General features: G+C 40.8%; 1 protein-coding gene across 6 annotated transcripts in view; it reads left to right on the forward strand.

The window, feature by feature from the left end:
- The window catches only part of pde4dip (phosphodiesterase 4D interacting protein), a 113572-nt gene that overhangs the window by 15401 nt on the left and 76992 nt on the right, over nucleotides 1-21179 (forward strand). For 2 of the 6 annotated variants that reach the window (XM_080887871.1, XM_080887872.1), the window contains exons 1-3: nucleotides 2967-3547; nucleotides 12369-12412; nucleotides 13716-13783. In XM_080887871.1, coding sequence (XP_080743997.1) covers nucleotides 3522-3547; nucleotides 12369-12412; nucleotides 13716-13783 — 138 coding nt within the window. In that variant the 5' untranslated portion in view covers nucleotides 2967-3521. Of the gene's footprint in view, nucleotides 1-2966; nucleotides 3548-10414; nucleotides 10438-12121; nucleotides 12284-12368; nucleotides 12413-13715; nucleotides 13784-21179 lie in introns of those variants that run through there. The other 4 variants (XM_080887865.1, XM_080887874.1, XM_080887873.1 and 1 more) reach the window with 3 other exon arrangements.

Consider the following 21179-nt stretch of genomic DNA (forward strand, 5'->3'; position numbering starts at 1 on the left):
AACGGAGTTGAGGTGACTGGCTGACATCGACCTGTTATAATTGTTAGCCAGCAACAGCAGTCTAAGCACAAGAGCACAGATACAAGATTCAAGGTGGAAAGCTGAAAGTTACGGTAACAAGGAAAAAAAAAGAAAGAATGTCCAAGTAGGAGGGTAAAGGATGTGATTGGGTTAATAACAGGGTGTAGCTTTCTGTCAGGAGGCTGGCCCTCGTCTCTCTTGTTTCATGTCTCATGTCTTTCATGCCTGTCATCACCTCAATCTAGAATAACAATATCAGATAACATTATTCATAGTAGTTAAATTTAACACCGAATTTCTACATCTAGCTCTACTGAATAAACTATCCCGTTCTCGTAATTTCTCTTTCAATCTTTTTGGAGCGTGAAGGTCCGACTCAAGTTCTATGATCATAGTTTGACTGCCAAAAATAAAGATGTGAGCTCAGTCAAGAGAATTTGACTGATTCTTCTAAACCACAGGAGTCATGTGTGAAATATCTACGTGCTGACACAGCAACAACTCAGTCAAGAGAATAACTAAACAGTGAAGAAAATCGAAAAGTTACAGACTGATAGGTTAAGTGAATAAATTCTTCTGTTATGCAGTGGTGACCACAGCTTGTCAGAAGAGAATAATACGCACACAGAATTAATATGGAATTAAAAAAATGATAAAAATCACAATCTTAGATGAAACTGGTAACTTAATGTAGTCTCATAAACAAATGTCAGTTTCTGTGGTAACAATATTCTGCTAATATACAAGTTAAAGGTAAATGACTGCAGGTGTGTCACACCACCTCCTTCCTGGTATCCATTCCTCAGGGATGTCCCCTCTCTCCAGGATTGTGTTAAACAAAGACCACTTAAAAAGACCACTGCCCTCTCTCCTACATATCCATACTGCCACAGGTATGTCATACCTTCCTACCTTCACACCTGCCTTTCCGCTCTTCTTCCTCTTCCTTAGTGCCCTCATTACTAAATTTTCTCCCGCCATTATCTTCTTTTTCATTTTCCTTATTCTTGTTTCTATAATAATCTTTGAAGTTTACTTTGAAATTGTTTTTGCCCTAACCCCATGGGTTGGGAACTATAGGCCTGATGTAAGGAATTATGAATACACAGTAACACCCAAGACTCCAAGTGACCCAAGCAGTAAATCACACTTGAGTGAAGGGTTTGTTATTTTGGCTAATTGCGTTTGGCTCAGTTGAGGGAAGCCTCTCAGTTCAACCTCTGATTTTCTGTCTCTTGCCCCAATAAGGCCTGCTGGCCAGCTGCACGCTGCGTGCTATGTGTGGAATGTGAGGATATCTATGCTTAGGTCAAGATGGAAGGACAGTGAAGGTGAGGAAGAGAGGAGAAGAGACATTCCCTGTTCCTTAACCCCAAACCTACAGGTCATGTATCTGTATCTATCTGGCAGATTGCAGGTTACACTAAATTATGAATTGACCAGTTTTAGATTTCATATATGCACATAGATCCAAATATAGCAAGGTATCTCTATGTAATGAATATTAAGTGTTATTTACATACTCAGTTCCTATGAAGCTGTTATTACATGGCAGTACATGAAGTAGTAGAATTTACTACTAAACAGGTCTTGTTATCTCAATAAAATTAAACTGTAGTGAGTTATGATCGCTATAATCTTTCTTTTCCCCATTTTGTTTGGCTTATTTTAGCGCGAATCAAAAACAGGTGTCAAAAAAAGGTGCACGAGCTCTTGGCCAGCATTAGCACATGTATTGTGGTTGTGAATAAAAACAGTCAGCAAACATGAACATCGGGTACAGCTGTCTGGCAAATGTGAATCTATATAAAAACCTGTGGGAGTTTAGAAAGCAGAAAACAATTCCAGTGTCTTTCCTGTTTTTTTCACCAGTTTGTTACCACTACTGTACTACTTTCACTTCATTTCCAAGATTATTGTATACAAAAACATTATTTATCTAAAACGGTGGATCATGACCAAAGGAGGAGACAATTTGATTTTATTTGGATCTGGGAATGTGTTTTAATATTATTATTATTATTATTATTATTATTATTATTATTATTATTATTATTATTATTATTATTATTATTATTTTCTTTTTCATTATTATTATTGTTGTTATTATTATGAGTCAAGGTTTTCCCCTTGCATGAAAACACGTTTTCTGAGTGCCATTAAGATTTGAATTCAAATACAATTTTCTCGTTGCTATACACACACTTTTATGAAGTAAAGTAGCAGCAAAACAAATGATAAATAACCATTAATACTGTAACTTGGCACACCTTGTCTAATTGTGCTTGCCCTTCGTTTACTAAGTGATAATTATCATTATCTGTGCACATTAAACTGAATATGCAATATTAAGAAAGGTAACAGAAAATTAAAACTCCTATGACCAAAGAAGAGGCTTCTCTCTAATTTATAAAGGTCTGGTTCTCAGGTGAATGAATATACAATTTGATCCTTTGTGTTAATAAACTGCCACACCTAAAATTGCCCATAGGAGTTTTTCTTTAAACCAAACACAGTTTAAATCTGATTTTTTCTCCCTACATACAGACTCACACAGACCACACCCTCCTGTTTGGAGAAGCACTGAATAAGAATTTCCACAAACGTTGATCCAGACCACTGTTTTTGACTCCTAGCCTAAAGCTGTCTAGCTTTGATCCTGAGCTCCCTCGGCCAACCTCAATGTGCTGCTTGTTTGTTCAGATCTAGTCGGCACAGCTATGCTGTGATTCTTTTAAACTGATTTTCAAGAGAGTGATAACAGAGGTGCTTAATGCTGCTTTTATGTGAAGGATCTGAACATTTTCTCCAGGAAAAAATGTAAAGCAGTTCAGTGTTTTGTGTTGGAGGAAATTAGTGTCTAAATGCCGCCTTTTACCTGTTGCAACACGTTAGACACACCTACAGGGAGAAGGAGGTGTGCATAAACACACATGCACACTATCAAACACACAGGTATCCTCCTTGTGCTCCACCTGCCTTTAAAAAGTACCAGAGGCAAATAGTCAATAGACAGTGAGTATTTTATTAGAAATGGCTGGAAAACGTTGGTGTGGTTTATACACCCACTGACACACACACGCACACATACCTGGTGAAGCGGCTGTTGTGGAGCATGCTGAGACAGATCACTCTTTCATGGTGAAGCAAGCAGCCTCTGTGTACCTTTGCTCCACGGTGCTGTTTACCACGTCTCTCTGTGACTCTCGCTGCCACGTCAAATGACTGCCTGGGTGCTTGGCTCGCTCCTCTGGGAGCCTCGTGGCCGAAGAGCCTGACTGTGGTCACTCTGCTTTGACTCTGAAGATTCTCTGCAACTTTGCTATTTGCAGCTTGTAATATGCCTGGGTTTGAGTGTTTACTGAAACTCTAATGGCAGCTAGGAGGTAATCGGATATCTTCGGGTCTCTGAAGGCTGAGGCCAAGGACTATTCACCTGACAGATGAGGACATACTATGTACTGAGCTTTTGTGCTGTTTTTTAATGATACAGCTGAAAAATGAGTGGATTTCTTTATAGAGGAAGGTAAGCCTTTGCAACAGTGCTTATGATGAGTCAGTTTGATGAATGTGCATGGTTTGTGAAGTGTGAGTGTGTTGTATTTCTTTGTTCTGTATAGGCATGTGTGAGTGCGCTTTTATAAATGTAACATGTAGAGAAAAGATTTTGTTCTGAAAGCAGAGTCTCATTTACCTTTCAGGAGAAAAGAGAGCTGTTGTGTCAGTATTACACGGAAATTAGCTCAGCCAGCTGCAGTCATTTCAACGTAAACAGCTGCATTATCTGTGTTCACTGTTGTTATTTTAACCCCTTCAGGCATGTGACAAAACATTAGTCATGTTTTATTTCTCATACTAAAAGTAATTCATGCAATTACACTAACAGTGTAAAATATTGTGTCATCCAGTTGGAACTTATTCTTAAAACTGATGAGATGACTGAAAACGTCACGATTTGGTGGCTGCTGCGGTCCAGCAAATGGAAATATTCTACATGTTATTGTCTGGGGTTAAAGTGGAATTTGACAAGGGGGACGCTAAGTTCAGGGCAGCCAGGGAGCAACTACATTATATTACAATTTAGAAGCCTTTGTTACATTTGCCACTATCCAACCCTTGGCCACCTTAAAGCTGAAATTTGGCACCTGTTGTTAAAAAGCTTAATACCACTTTAGATTCAGATTCACGTTAAATTGAAATTGATGACATCCTCAAGAACAAACTTCTGTTACTTATTGAAAACTTAAATATGCAATTATTTTGAAGCATTATTACCTTTCTTTTCAAAGGTCAACAAAACATGAAAACTTCATGTACAAACTATTTAGTCAAATCAAATGCAAACTGCCTAAAAGATTGCTGACTTTACAAACAAATACGATTGTAAAACCTTCTCCCTTGGTAGTTACACTTCCACCACTATCTTTCTATTGAGAATTTGCTCAGAAATTACAATTCAGAATTGAGTGCTTTGTCTCTTTCTTAAAATGTATCTGTTGCTAACCACAGAAACTGCCATATGGATTAATAAATGAACACAAACAGAAGCAGAGCAAAAGATGAAGGTTTCATCCACCCTCTCCAGTGCTAAAGTCCCTTCGTCTAACCTCACAATACAAGAAAAGAAGGCCGTTGCATCACTGAGCAAAAACAAAACATCACCATATTACCAGCCGACAAGGGGAGGTGCACTTTTGTTCTAAACCCAACGGATTATCACACAAAAATTACTGCACTCCTTAGTGACAACAGTACCTATGAAGCATTAAAATGAGACCCCACAAGCGACTACAAAAGTCAACAGTTGCCTGCAAGAACTTGAAAAGGATAAAGTCATTGACCGCCCTACATACATACCGTCATCTATACCAAGGGGATGCTATACCCTGTATTTACGGACTTCCAAGGATCCACGAAGAAGGACTCCCACTCAGACCCAGTGTTAGCAGTATAAACTCAACTACCTACAACATTTCCAAACACCTTGCCACCATCCTTGTGCCCCTTGTGGGGAACAACCCCATCACATCAACTCCACTGACTTCAACAACAAGGACCAGAAACTTGCACTGGATCCAGATGAAACCATAGTGTCCTTTGATGTGGTTTTACTCTTCACTTGCATACCTACAAATGAGGCAGTGGAGACTCTCAGAAAACGACTACAAGAAGACAGCTCCTTGGAAAACTGAACCAGCTTCACCCCCAAACAAATTTGTACACTGTTAGATCTCGGCCTTACCACCACATATTTTAAATACAACAAGGGTTTCTACAGACAAAAACATGGATGTGCCATGGGCTCCCGAGTGTCACCTATTGTAGCCAACCTTTACATGGAGGAAGTGGAAAGAAAAGCTCTTGTCTCTTTTAAAAGGACAGCACCAAGCCATGGGTACAGATACATGGATGGCACCTGGATCAAAACTAAAACCCAAGAAGTTGAATCCTTCAGTGCTCACATCAACTCATTAGACAGAAATTTAAAGTTCAATAGGGAAGACACAAAGGATAACAGTCTGCCACATTGAGGAAAATGGAAACCTTAGCATTGCCACAAGACCACACACACAGACCAGTGCCTACTCTTTGACACCCACCATCCTCTGGAACACAAACCTGGAGAAATCAGGACCCTGTAACACCGGGCAGAAAACATTCCCTCTATGCCAGAAGGGAAAAAGAAGGAACACACATGTAAAGAAAGCTCTTAAAACATGTAGTTATTCTAATTGGGCTTTCATAAAATCACCAAAGATGCACAGAAAAGAAGGTCAGACACCAACTGGAGAGAATCAGAAGGACAAATGGAACTATACTGTCATCCCCTTTTGTAGCAGGTTTATCAGAGAAACTCAGGAGAGTCTTCTCCAAACACGAGATCCCAGTATACTTCAGACCCAGCCGCACCCTCAGACAAAAACTGGTTCATCCCAAAAACAAAAATCCCAAACACAAACTAAACAACATTGTGTATGCTGCACAGTGCAGAGAAGAGTGCTCAGACCTCTACATTGGACAAACCAAACAGCCACTTCATAAATGCATAGCACAACATAGAAGAGCCACCTTGACAAGACGAGACTATATCTGCATCTAAAGGTTAAAGGTCACTGTTACGAGGATGCAGATGTTCACATTTTGGACAGAGGAGACAGATGGTTTGATAGAGGAGTGAAAGAGGCCATCTATGTCCACTGTGAACGACAGTATTTGAACAGAGATGGTGGCTTGTGACACCAACTGTCTGCCATCTATAATCCAGGTTTGAGATCCCTTTCCAGACACCTTAACGCCCAATAACATCTTGTGTCATTTGATCTCAGTAAGTTACATGATAGGGTCAGGCAAGGCCTCATGGGTTCACCCTAAACCTTGGTTGATCAGGGATCTAGAGAAATTTTCTTAGGGTGTCATGGAAATCAAATGGGGTGGCCAAATCAAAGCCTTAAAAAAAAAAAAAAAAACGCAACACATATTCCGGTGTTACATATGGTTAAAATGATTCAAATGCAGTAGGTATACATTTCATATAAAATCACACAAAAAACATAAAATCCTAGTAGTAGTTATATATTTTTTACTGTAAAAACCACAGACATGTTTAGTAAATTATTTTCATAACTTGAAATGCAAATATAAATTGTAAATTTTGAAAACTTATGCACAAATTTTGTAAACATTAAAGTTATATACAACTATTTATCTAAAAATGCAGCCAATGCAATTACACATAATCCTAATACTCTACCTGAGCACTCAAAGCACATTAAACATCATGCCCCATTCACTCAATCACACAAGCACCTTTTCTATGCTTTGTCTCCCTAATATTCACAAACATTCACACTTGGATGCATTAAGCAACCTTCTGATTAGTAGATGCTCTGCTCTACCTCCTGAGCTACAGCGACCCCACTTCTTAAGCAGTCTTTACCTTACAACAGAATCTCTAATCTTCCTCTCATGTCTCCTCTTTCTTTTTTTACTCTCCATCGCAGAGAGTAAAATGATCACGCATTAACATTTTTTCTTCCCTTGGAAATACAGCCACTTCACCCATAGATATCAAATTATGTGCCAAATTGCACAGAAACAGTGTGTGTGTCATACATCATATATTGAGCCTTTTAAAATGATGAATTTGAAATTACCCGGCATTTCAAAAAAGTTGGATTTCGTTCACTCCACTTCTGTGGTGCTAGCTAGATGCTGAAGTACCTTGGACACAACTTATATAAATTATGGTTATATCTTAACCATGAATGCATCAAAAACCCAGGATCGCAAGTTCGATTCCTGCCTGGGGCGTCTGTATCCAGTAAGGGTCCTAAGGCTAGACCCCTTATGCTAAGCGAGCCTACCGCAGACATGAGCGAGACAGATAAATATGAAGGCATGCCGGCTCGGACGTCGCCCGGATCAACAAGGTCCGCGTCAGGTGTTGAGGAACCAGGGCACCCTGACGAAAAGTGGGCTACTGGAACAAGAAGGCATCGGTGGGCAAGAGACGAAAACAGGGCGTTGTTGGAATGCTACTACGCAAGTAACCCCGGCGGAAGGGGCTACATGAATAGGATGACGGACCTATGGATTCTTCGATACCCAACATCCACAATGACGGCGAAACAACTAGTAGCTCAGTGTTCCAACATTCGAAAGAAGGGACTGCTCTCACAGCTAGAGATTGACGAGGTACAACACAAATGCGACGGCAAGGAGGAGTCAGGACACCAGGTCAGGGGGGAGATATCATCACCCCCACCCGAGATTGGGTACATAGCCCCAAGTGCGATAGGAGAAGGATCGTTGAGTGCGAGAGGAACTGACCTGAAAAATAGGATAATGGCCAAGCTTGAAACCTGGATCCCCCGTAGCCGGTTACCAAGATTACGTGAAGTACCCTCAGAAGGTCTGCTAGATGATGTTAATGCAGCACTACGGACAATACCTACAACCACGATTACCGACACTAACAAGCTGATCTACAATACGGCAGCAGTGATCAGTGAGATGCTTGGCTACAAGTTGAACAGCCACAAGGGGCAGTACCCTCCATGGAGAAGGAGGCTAGAGGGCAAGATCAAAGTAGCACGGAGGGAGGTTAGCCAACTAACGGAGTTGCAGAAAGGTGCGACAAATAAGGTGCCTAAGAAATACAGCAAGCTGTCCATACCTGAGGCCTTGGAAACTGCCAAGCAAAGACTCACAGCCTTGGCCAGCCGCTTGAGGAGGTACACCAGAGAGATAGAAGGCAGGAGAATAAACCAGCTGTTCTCCACAGAACCAGCAAAGGTGTACTCTCAGTGGCAAGGGAACAATAATAAGAGAACAGCACCACCAAGGCTGGAGACGGAGCTATACTGGAAGAGCATATGGGAGAAGGACGCAACCCATAACGGCAATGCTCAGTGGCTAGTGGATCTGAGGGCAGACCACAGCGACCTCCCTGAACAGGGTCCAGTAACCATCACAGTGGCAGATATCCAAGAAAGGGTCTCCAGTATGAAGAGTTGGACAGCACCAGGGCCCGACATGGTTCACGCCTACTGGCTAAAGAAGCTGACTGCACTCCACGAGCGTCTGGCAGCACAAATGAACCAGCTGCTAGTTAACGAGAGACACCCGGAATGGCTAACTGAAGGCCGGACGGTCCTGATCCCCAAGGACCCCAAGAAGGTCCTTGTACTACATGGAAGCTCCTGTCAGGCATCATATCGGCTAAGATGAACAGGCACATGGGTCAATACATGAGTGGGACACAGAAAGGAATTGGCAAGAATACCAGAGGCGCAAAACACCAGCTACTGGTAGACAGAACAGTCAGCCGAGACTGCAAGACCAGACTGACCAACCTGTGCACTGCCTGGATTGATTACAAGAAGGCCTATGACTCAATGCCCCACAGCTGGATACTGGAATGCCTAGAATTGTACAAGATCAATGGGACCCTAAGAGCCTTCATCAGGAACTCAATGGGGATGTGGCGTACAACACTAGAGGCCAACTCCAAGCCCATAGCACAAGTCACCATCAAGTGCGGGATCTACCAAGGAGATGCTCTGTCCCCACTGCTGTTCTGCATAGGCCTGAACCCCCTCAGTGAGATCATTAACAAGACTGGCTACGGATACTGACTACGGAACGGAGCAGTTGTCAGCCACCTCCTGTACATGGATGACATCAAGCTGTATGCCAAGAGTGAACGAGACATCGATTCACTGACCCACACTACCAGGCTATACAGCAATGACATTGGAATGTCGTTCGGACTGGAGAAGTGTAGTCGGATGGTAACAAAGAGAGGGAAGGTAGTCAGAACTGAGGGGATTGAACTACCAGAAGGCAACATTGCAGACATAGAGGACAGTTACAAGTACCTGGGGATCCCGCAGGCAAATGGGAACCATGAAGAGGCCGCTAGAAAGGCTGCAACCACCAAGTACCTGCAGAGGGTCAGGCAAGTCCTGAGGAGTCAGCTGAATGGTAAGAACAAGATCCGGGCCATCAACACGTATGCCCTGCCCGTGATCAGGTACCCTGCTGGGGTAATAGGCTGGCCAAAGGAGGAGATAGAAGCCACTGACATAAAGACAAGAAAGCTCCTTACCATGCATGGAGGGTTTCACCCCAAGTCCAGCACCCTGAGGCTGTACGCTAAGCGGAAGGAAGGGGGCCGGGGACTGGTGAGTGTCAGCACCACAGTCCAGGATGAGACAACGAACATCCAAGAATACATTGGGAAGATGGCCCCAACTGACCGAGTGCTCAGTGAATACCTCAGGCAGCAGAAACCCAAGAAAGAGGAGGGAGACGAGGAACCATCATGGAAGGACAGGCCCCTGCACGGTATGTACCACCGGCAGATAGAGGAGGTGGCTGATATCCAGAAATCCTACCAGTGGCTGGACAAAGCTGGACTGAAAGACAGCACAGAGGCACTAATCATGGCAGCACAAGAACAAGCTCTGAGTACAAGATCCATAGAGGCTGGGGTCTATCACACCAGGCAAGACCCCAGGTGCAGGCTGTGTAAAGATGCCCCAGAGACAATGCAGCACATAACAGCAGGGTGCAAGATGCTAGCAGGCAAGGCATACATGGAACGCCATAACCAAGTGGCCGGCATAGTGTACAGGAACATCTGTGCCGAGTATAACCTGGAAGTCCCGAGGTCAAAATGGGAGATGCCCCCAAGGGTGGTGGAGAATGATCCTGTGGGACTTCCAGATACAGACGGACAAAATGGTGGCGGCTAACCAACCGGACATAGTGGTGGTAGACAAACAGAAGAAGACGGCCGTAGTGATCGATGTAGCGGTTCCGAATGACAGCAACATCAGGAAGAAGGAACACGAGAAGCTGGAGAAATACCAAGGGCTCAGAGAAGAGCTGGAGAGGATGTGGAGGGTGAAGGTAACGGTGGTCCCCGTGGTAATCGGAGCACTAGGTGCGGTGACTCCCAAGCTAGGCGAGTGGCTCCAGCAGATCCCGGGAATAACATCGGAGATCTCTGTCCAGAAGAGCGCAGTCCTGGGAACAGCTAAGATACTGCGCAGGACCCTCAAGCTCCCAGGCCTCTGGTAGAGGACCCGAGCTTGAAGGATAAACCGCCCGCAGGGGCGTGCTGGGTGTTTTTTTTTTTTATATATATATATAGTACTATTCTTAGTTAGCGTATTGTCTGTCTTGTTGATGTTGGTTTATGTTGGTTTATAATGGAGCACTGTAACAAAAAATAATTTCCCCCAGGGATCAATAGAGTATTCTGATTCTGATTCTCAGTGTCCCAGGCTGCAAAATTGGCTAGCTTGCCAACCAATAATTCACATGAATTCAGTCTTTGCGTTTGGCTAATAAATGATTTACTGATGAATAAATATCATCATCATATCAGTTATTCTAAAAGATCATATTAGCTGGTGAAGTAATTTGGCAATGTAATGTTAGCAAAAAAGTTAGCTATCTAGCAATCACTGCACGGAGTTGTTGATAGGTGTATTTTGTAAAGTATTCTGTTACGTTACTCAATGAGAGTAATGTATTCTGAATACTCTGGATTACTTAATACATTCTCATGCTTTTTACAACTACATGAATGTACTATTGCTGTGTGATTTATTACTATTACTGAAGGTTACTTGCCATACCAACACCAACTAGATGTTTAAATCTTAATCTAAATGAGTAACAGTAGGTGGACATTAGGTAAAGCTGCACTTTTGGCAGCGAATGCGTATATAGAACAGGTCAGCGGCTCCAAACCGTAGTAAAGGGACCTCTGGCTAATACGTCAGGTTCCGTGTCGGGCTTGTAGCTGTAATCTAGCTTTACTTTGTTGTCTGGGTCAACTTCGCTAGTGAGAGACAGAGAGAGGCGTTGAAAATCTGCTCCAACGGAACTTATTGTTTTGGAGGAAAACACGAACACAGTGTACAGTCGAGTCTTAATAGCTTACTTACAACTGGGCTACACTTCCCAGAAGGCTACATTCTTTAGGGCTATACCTGTAACACTCTGCCTATTGCCTTTATATTAAATAATTTTTTGAACAATAATTTGAAAAAATCTGTTGTCACGTCATTATGCAGGCCGCAAGGTTGAGACACAGGCATTAGAGCCTCTTAATGTGTGTTTTGTTTGGGTTTCCACCGGCACGGAATTACCAAAAATAGAGAGGGGACAGCCTAACATATGAAACAGGAAAAGACTGCCGTGTAATCCCTTTATTTCAACAAAGTAACTGTATTATAAATACCACCTTTTAAATGGTAACTGTAACGGAATACATTTACTCATATTTTGTATTTTAAATACATAACAGCGGTACATGTATTCCGTTACTCCCCAACACTGGTTACAGGATATGTCTCAGGAGTGTAAATGACTTAACCAACCTCACCCAATCAGAGTATTCTCCTATATATGGCGGCTTGTAATTCATGTATATTAGCAGGGGTGCACAGGTTAGTTAACATTAGGTCCCAAAAATGAGGAAGTCTCTAAGAAGTTAGAGTTTCACGGCCAGTTGGTGGAAGGAGTTCTTGGATTATTCCATGCTGTCTTTGTTTACTGTTTCCCCATTGGTGACTGATGGCTGTGTGACTTGAAGCATTTGCTGACTCATTTTCCACCAGCAGCATGTGAGTGTCAGCTTCTCTGACATGGCAGTGTGAAGCAGCTCTGCTCATTCCTACTGCTTTGTACGACTTACTACATTTTCACTCATACATCATGCAGACAGGACTCCAGCAGAAAACAAGTTTAGTGCAAAGATAAGGATCATTATGGTGAAGACACATGGGAAAATGTTCAGGGACTTTACTGATAGCTGTCTCTGTTTTCAGGCACTGTGGTGCAGATAAACGGGCCAGGCCGAAAAGCATGATGGGTAAGTGTCTCCTAATGTATTACAAATGCAAAGTGGTGCTTGTCTTATTTTTTAAATGTGCATTTTCTCCTGCTTCTAAAAATTAAACAATGTTCATTTCTTTGTAAGTAAGCTGCCTTTATCATTCAAACTTGGGTCCTATAACTTAAGAATACCCCTACCTTGGCAGCTTGATGGCCTGTGAAGTATCTTTGCTCTTCCTAGGACAGATCTCCAAAGTGATTTCTGGGATCTGCTGGATCCATTCACCCAGTTTGGTGGTTACTGCCCTGAATGCTCTGATTACCTCAGGCATCACTGTTCTCTGGCTTCTAGCTTCATCATAGTCCTGGGTCAAAGACCAGGACAATGACATGAAATTATTTGTCAAAATTCACAGTATTAAAGTGTGATTTAAATGTGATGAGGATTTGGACAAAAGTAATGTATTATGTTAATGATGGTTCTGAGAAGTCCAATCAAACAAAATGTGTGCTTGCATACTTCTACTATTATGTCATTCATATCGGTGTTCTGTAGTGTTTCGTAGCCTGGCTTGCTGCAGGCACTGCAGCAGCTAACATCTCAGCACTTGATCCAGGATACCTTCTAACTTCTTACACAACAGCTTTTTAATCATATTTAATGTGCTGCAATTTTAAAGAATCGTTAGAAATATAAACTCTGCCAAAACTAACGTGATTACACCCCTTGGGATCTTGCCCTTCACTACCACCACCCCCTTTCTCCTGCAGATAATTGCCCCTGCTTTTAAAGGGATAAAATTCAAACTATTATACAAATCGAATTCTAAGTATTGGATGGAGTTTTCTTGGAAAACTCCTGGCCTGTTATAGGGGATAAGCATGGCTTCGTGATGTCTTTAGACCTCTGGAAATATTTAAATTGGACCACAATATACTATATCAATTCTATGAGTGTGTGTATAAGGACACACACAGCCCATTTGTATCTAGGTTTAATGGGTTTATAACGAGGTGATGGTTGATCACACAGTCTCAGAGACGTTGCTCAGAAAACCCTGAAGTGTTTAAATTTCACCCGTTGCTGTTGCACTGATGATTCTCAGAAACTAGAGCAAATTTACTGTAAATAGGAAGCATTCATGAGGAGATTTAAACAGCATTTCGCAGATCAAATGCTTTTTGTTTTTTACTATTAAACACACTGTATACAGCAGACTTGTTCTGTGTTATGAAGCTATAAACATAGAAAACCCTAAGGGTATTAAATTCCTGCAGCAGAATAGCTCCTCTGCGAGTAATGGGTTGATGTGTACATGTTTCTTCTTCTACCTGTGCAGATTTCTCAGGTGACGAAACAGACAAAGGACCCCCAGTACAGATGCACAGCCTCAGAGAGTTTGAACAGGTAAGGATATCGGCTCAGCTACAAACCTGTGCAGAAAGCAGAGCATTCCTTTGATACTGACCGAGGCCAGATATGTCACAGTTTGGTGTAGACAGAAACAAGCTGATAGAAACAACAAATATCTCCTAGTGTTGCAAGAAAATAGCTGTTGAGTTGTGAACTTGATGAGACTACACTAGTGTTAGTCATCTACTGTGTGTCAGACAGGCCCAGGCTTGCCTCTGCCCACTGTTAATTACTATTTAGGTGCGTTGAGGAAGTTGATGTGGCAACCGAAAGTCCTCATGACTTAGAGAGTTCCCTTTGCTAAAGCTGGTTTTCCACAGTCTTGCCACTTTTAGACAGACTGTAAAACTATTTCTAATTTGTGGATCTCTTACTCAGTCGACCACTATTTCTGTCAGGTTTGCTGGTGTGCCTCATTAGTGCACGAGGTGTCATTTGTTTGGAGTATGTGATTCTTGTGTTGGGGTATATTTGAACTGAAACTGAAAAACTGCAGACTGTGTATTCACTGCCTACGGTAAGGTCCAAAAAACAAAAACAACAATAAGTGTCAGCACATTTTTAAAACTGTGATATTAAAAGGTATCAAACGTATCCCTGCTGGTGATTCTTTGAACGTGACGAGGGTGCTTTTTGAATGATACAGCCACTGTTTTTTCTACATTTAGTTTCTATACATTTTAGAAATTGCCTGACAAAATGCCACTGCAATGAAATCATTATTTTATAATGTGAAGCATTCTCTGCTCACATTACTTACTGCAGCTGATGCCACCAACACTTCGTGTGTTCTAGCTCATTTTCATTTGATATATTTAACAGCAATGTCAAACGTTTCGGCCTTGCTGTCCACTTCCATGATCAGATGGTTAACACAAATACAGACTCACATATAAAAATAGAGAGATTAATGCATTTTAAAAGCTTGCATATGCAAAATATTTTTAGAGGTTGGAAATCAAACAGTCTGTATGAAACACCAATGAAATGGGGGGCATGGTGCTCCTCTAGGTCTGTTTCTACCCCACAGTAATGAATTCTGGGAACTCTGCCACTAGCATTATGGGTGTGATATAACTCTGTAGGTGCTTGCTGCAATTACCCCATTTATTGAAGGACAGAAGTATAGATGAAAAACAGGCTGAGCTTGCTGGTTGTAATAATGTTGAACGGTGGTGAGTTTGGCCTGAAGTGAAGCACGGTATGAAAGTTGAAACTACAGCCAGAGAAGATCGAATCCATATTTTTTCACAGGACAAACTGCCTGATTAATTTTTGTTTCTCTAAAAGGTTATTTCTGAATGTATAAACAGGCAGTAACAAATAAACAGTTAATATTTTAAAAGATTTGTTTCACACCTCATTTTATATTTTATGCTACTGATTTTTTTTTATCACAACTGTGTGACAGTGACATCAGGTTTTTGACCCAAAAGAGATGAGTGGGTGGAATCTTAAATTTGTCAACTAATGATTGCAAAACTACTTCCATAACCTGTATGTGTGCAAAGAACACACACAGATACCTGCAATTAAATCCTAGATTTTTTACCAAAACGGAACCACCGTCTCCTTCTATGCTTTATCCTTCACAGTAAATCCTAATATTTATTAAATGATTCCATATGAGTACCACAGATAGGGTAGAGCAGTCTAGTTCAGTGAATCAAATTAGGGCCTGACAGACAACTGGCTGGCTATGGGAGAATCATGCTACTTCCAGTGTTGCTGCTTTCTTTGTTTGGCTCTGTTCAGGGACACCAGATTACCGATCAGGCCTAATTATTGTGTTAAAACTGTACCAGATTGTCTCCTTTTTAAAAATAAGAAAAAAATGCTGTTCTGTAGGAATGGTTAAAATGAATGGAAGGGCAGTGTAATGCAGAGCATTGTAGTGTAATGAGGTAATTGTGATTATTCATGTTTAATTGTTGTCTGATTACTAAGTTTATATTTTTCTACTTCTAAGCAAACTGAAGTACAAAGAGAAATCCAACATTTTCAGATAAATAATATGTGACTTAGTGGAAGTGGGTTGTCTCTTTATCACTGCTGTTTGCTCGATTTATGGTTCAGGATTTCGAAATATCAAAAAAGTCCTTGAGCAATACACTGCTAATGAGATTAGTCCTAATAGCATTTATGGCAGCTCAGAATACCATAATTATGTCTGAATAACAGGTACAGAGTAGAGAGCAGAAAAACCTCAATTATGTCTCAGATTTCAAGAAGAAGAACGTCACCGCTCCATGGTAACTGTCATATTGTGCATTTCATATACACTGTGTTTTCTCTGAAGCTACAGGAAGAGGCTGGGCTGGTTGGTTGGAGGCCACATTACAGTGTGTGGGTAGCTTTGAAGTTTCACTCTGACGGTCCCACGAAGGGATGAAAGGATGAGTCGGGTTATTTGTACACACATAGTACTGCATATAGAGCAGACTAGGAGTCAACTTACTACTGGTTTTGTTTGCAAAGATGAGAAAAGTGGGATGATACTACTAGTGCTTTCCATTGGAATTAGAGCCAATGTGTTGCAGACCTGCAAAAATCCTTCCAAGGAGCACAGAGTTGTTGTTTTTTTCCTTTCTTTTTTACATTTTTTACACAATCATCTAAATTTGAACCTGGCGAGCACTAATTGATGTTTACTTTTCTTTTTTATATTTTCATCTAAAATAATTCCAAAATTTAGTCAGTAACATTTCTGCTACTCTAAACGAACAATTGTGGTCACTAAAAAGGGGGCGAGAGGATTGCATAGTGGAAAAGTCGAAGACAAACACAGTAGTTTGAAAACAGATTTAGCAGATTAAATATGATAATATGATTATGGTAAAAAGTAACTGAAGATGGTAGAATTGCCTTTCAGGTTGCTTTATTTTTGATTTGATTTTGTTAATTTTAACACAGACATTTTGATTGGTCATTTTTATAGTGAGCCAGAAAACAGATTTTATACATATGTTTATTTCCTTAAACTGCTGCCATGTAAAGTACCAGACTAGTTTTATATATCGCATATATTATATAATGCCAGTACCTAAAGATTTCAGGTACTGCCATTAATAATGTATTGCTTAACTTTACTCAAACTAGAGTAAACAGTGAAAACTTTTGAAGTGCCTTGTTTTGCACACGTTTATAAAAAATGTCTTTACAAAGCAGTGGTTTGGAATCTGTCTTGGCCTTTCAAAACAACTGGAGTCGCCTACCCCTGCTATATAGACTACAGACTTTGGATTTTGCCATATTTGGGGCGTTATTCTCTTTCACTGGAACTGATAATGAAATCTGGCTTTGCAGAGACATTCCTATTTGTGTGCAAATCTTTAAAATTGTGAAAATTGTCCCACACTTTGTGAGGACTCTGCAATACTTTGGGATGCATTCATTCTGAATGTAGTTCTGATTGATAAATTGTGAAACAAACGTTTTGTCTGTTATTTCTATACCTTTTTTTTAACAGTGGGAATGTCTTTTACAAAAAATGTTGACGTTCCACTCTTCCACTAGTCTAGTATGGATGTGCAAACAATACAATACCACGCGGAGGTTTCATTGTACTGGATATTTTCAGATGTGGTAAATCTCAGAAACCTGGCACAAAACTGTAAAAGTCACAGTGTAAGACTAAGAAAATGATTTATCAGAATTTCGTCAGGCAGAAGTATTTACAGTTCAGGCTCTCAAACTATAAGAAATGGAAACAACGAATTTTCAATATGGCGCAGAGACAGTACAGTTGGGTTCTTGTCTGAAATATTTCCATATTCTGATGGATCACATTAAACTTTGTTGAACTTTCATTTCCTCCATAGTTTTACATTGAGTTTTTCTGACAGTGGTTATGTATGTTCGGCCTCTCATCTTAATAGAGCAGTCTGGATTATTGAATCCAGGTTTTGTGTTTGCGTGTGATTGTATGTGTGTGTGTGTGTACAGTTTGTCTTCTCTTCACATTTGCGTCAGCTTAAAGAATCAGTCCTCTCGCTGGCTGGTTGAAAGAAATGTGAACCTGCCAGAGCAGCATTTGTAACTGTCAAACATTCACACTCTGCAGTCCAGAGGTTTTTAAAGAGAAAAAAGAGAAATCACCCAATCAAAATGCCCCTTTCTCAAATGGCCTTTATTAGTCCACAGAAGAAATTGAAAGCACATGGCTGACTATAAATGTGAATTCAAACTGACCACGGTGACGCTGAGATTGATAGAAGACAGGGGGAAGATTGCATATAATTTTGGCCATTAAAACCTCAGGACAAATTAGGGTTGTTAATCTGTTATTTTGCCCTCAGTCTCAGTGTTCACTTCCAAAAAGCCACATATGCTATGAAAGGTCTGTCAGAGATGGATTACCATTACCAGAGTGGCAGTAATAGATCGCATTCAATATTGTACAGAGACAAAAAAAAAAAGACAGCCGATCCTGCAGTTGACCCGGGTCTGTGTGTGATTTAAATGGAACATTTCTGGTAATTGCCTTCATCTCTTGAGTCTTTTATCTTCACTTTGCTTCTTGTGCTTTTCTGCTTTTTGAGGTCACTGGCTGCACTGGCAAGGTTGCTGGCTTCACTGGCGAGGTCGTTACCTGTCTCAGTGTATATGGTTCAACCTTGCGTCTTGCGTCCTGCTACTATGTGTTGGTTAGTCTCAGGGGCATCTTTGCACACACGCCACCTTGGGTCCTGTCAGTCTTGGTAAACTGCTGCCTCTGTGGATCTGGTGCTTCAGGTCTCTCCTTGTGCTGCTATCATCAGAGCCTCTGTGCTCTGATCCACTCGCTCTGTTGATGGTACATGCCATGCAGAGGCTTGGTCTTTCATTATAGTTCCTCTTCCTCATCCCCATCTATCTTCATTTGTCTGAGGCACTATTGGAACGGCTCATCTCAGGGGCCCATCTTCCTGAGGTATTTGCGGATGCTCCATGTTTCATCCTGTATTGTGGCTCTGACACTCACTCCTCCTCCCCCTCCTTCTTTCTGTTGCTCATAGAGCCTCAGGGTGCTGGACCAATGGTTAGTGACCTCCATGCTTTGTAAGGAGTTTTCATGTCTTGACGCGAGTGGCATCTGTCACCTCCTGTGGCCAGCTTATTATTCCAATTTTGTATCCAAAATCCAGTAGGACATATATATTGATGGGTTGGACCTAATTCCTATTGTTTAGCTTACATCTCAGCTTAATGACTCATGGTATAGGTGTGCTTTATACAGTACACACAATGAGTTGAGATCAATAGTATCTGGGAGTGATTGATTGATTGATTGATTGATTGATTGATTGATTGATTGATTGATTGATTGATTGATTGATTGATTGAATGATTGAATGATTGTGCCATATGAGCACACAGCCAACACACATGCTGCTGAGTGACTGCTGCTCGACAAACACATTTCATTGCAATGTTGACCCTGTGCTAACTTGCATATGACAAATAAAAAACTGAAACTGAAACCTGTGGGGGCCAGAATTCTGACTGGGTTATAAGGAATAAAATACTGATTTCACATGACATGGAAATCAGTTTAGAAACTACACTTTACTTAAGACATTGAATCTTTAATTAATGCTCCGTCTCGCTCCATAAATAGAAAGTATGATAAAACATAAACTATTCAATTGTTTGGGGTGAGCGCTGTATAAACATCAGCTACAATTTAGCATTTTTAAAGTGGTAGTGGTGTTAGATTTTTTAAATTCATATTATTCCAATAAATGATCCATTAAATCTAAATGCTTTCAGAGATATTTAAGTTTTTTGCTTTCATTTGCAAGAATTAGGACATGACTTCTATTTAGACACAAGAGACACTGAGACATAAACTAGTTATTCTGTCAAAAAATTAAAAATCAAAGTAAAGTTTACAGAGCATTGTCCTTCATAACAGGAAATGGACATTCTGCAGTTTTTGTAAAAGTAAATAAATAAATGTCAGAGTGTTGTCTGTATTTTAGGAAATGCCATCCAAATCTGTATTAGTTCATTGATATTGAACTGTGATACAGAGCTCCAAAACTGATTTTCTCAAATCTCTCACTATTGTATTGACACTATTGTTGTTTGTCTGCACCCTCAAAGTTAAAAATATGAAATGATACAGCCTCCTAATCAGTTGATTGTTCTTGTGAACAGCTGTGTGTTTTGTTCTACATATTGCCAGCGCTCCTGGGCCAGCTCTGCTTGCCTGTTCCCTCTGTGATAAACTGCTAAGAAATTCTGCTGCTTGACTCTATGCATTTCAAGGATGGTAGGTACTGATCATATTTTTTGCAGGGTATTCGGTGATTGAGCTAATGAGTGTTAAGACATGCTGACAGCAGAGGAGTCAGTTTTCACGGCAGCAGTACTCAGACATGCAGCAGATCAATAAAGAGGAGCTCAGCTTTGAGTAAATCAGCAGATCTACTCAAACTTGAATTAGCTGCCTTACACTGACAAACAGAAATGTTCTCAGTCTGTTCTGTTTGAACAATGAGGTGGAAGAACACAATTTCTCTTTTGATTTGTTATTTGCTTTGAAATATTTGGTATATGCATTGGTGTTCACGCACAGAAGACCAGGACCTTGTATTGCCTGTGGGCCATAGGAAAGAGTAGCATGTTTAGTCAGTGGAAATCTGGACAGGCTTCAGTGAGATGCACTAGCGCCACCAGCTGGACAGAGAGACAAATCGACTTTGAAAAGTATGCTGGTAGTCCATGCACGCCTATAACTTGTTAATTGGTCCCAGGCTTGTGCAATTTGTGATCTTCTCCGCTGGGTCAAATAAGACATATTGAGTTGATCACAGCATTGGTCATGGATGATAATTGTTCAGTAAAAATGCACAGAAATCTGCTTCCAGCCCCTTCCACCAATAACATAACCACACTGACTCACCCTTGATAATCACAACTTTTTAATGTTTTATTTCTGACAGTTTGGTATTTTATGTCGTTCCTTGAAAGCATTAAAACATTTTACTTTGGAGTTCTAACATGTCAGCAAATCATTTTTAAACAACTCAGTTGATCACAACCCCAACTCTGTGTGTGTGTGTGTGTGTGTGTGTGTTTGTGTGTGTGTGTGTGTGTGTGTGTGTGTGTGTGTGTGCGCACGCTTGTATATATTAATGTGTGCATTTGATATACAGAAAGCTCTATTGTGTGTTTTTCTGTTATTTAGATGGGATTTGTGTGTTATATTTCATCATCTGTCCTCCCATGAGCCCAACCAATCATATGGAAACAGTTACAAACAAAATGGCACAAAAAAGAAAAAAACTTAGTGCAAGGCCAGATCTTGCAATTACTCTAATAGTATAGCCAGTCTTTCATTCTGGGGTCAGAGAGGCAGAGAAACCACAGTCTGAGTACCCTACACAAATCCTAAAAATCAGCA

Source organism: Rhamphochromis sp. 'chilingali' (assembly GCF_963969265.1).
Source record: "Rhamphochromis sp. 'chilingali' genome assembly, chromosome: 7".
NCBI lineage: Eukaryota > Metazoa > Chordata > Actinopteri > Cichliformes > Cichlidae > Rhamphochromis > Rhamphochromis sp. 'chilingali'.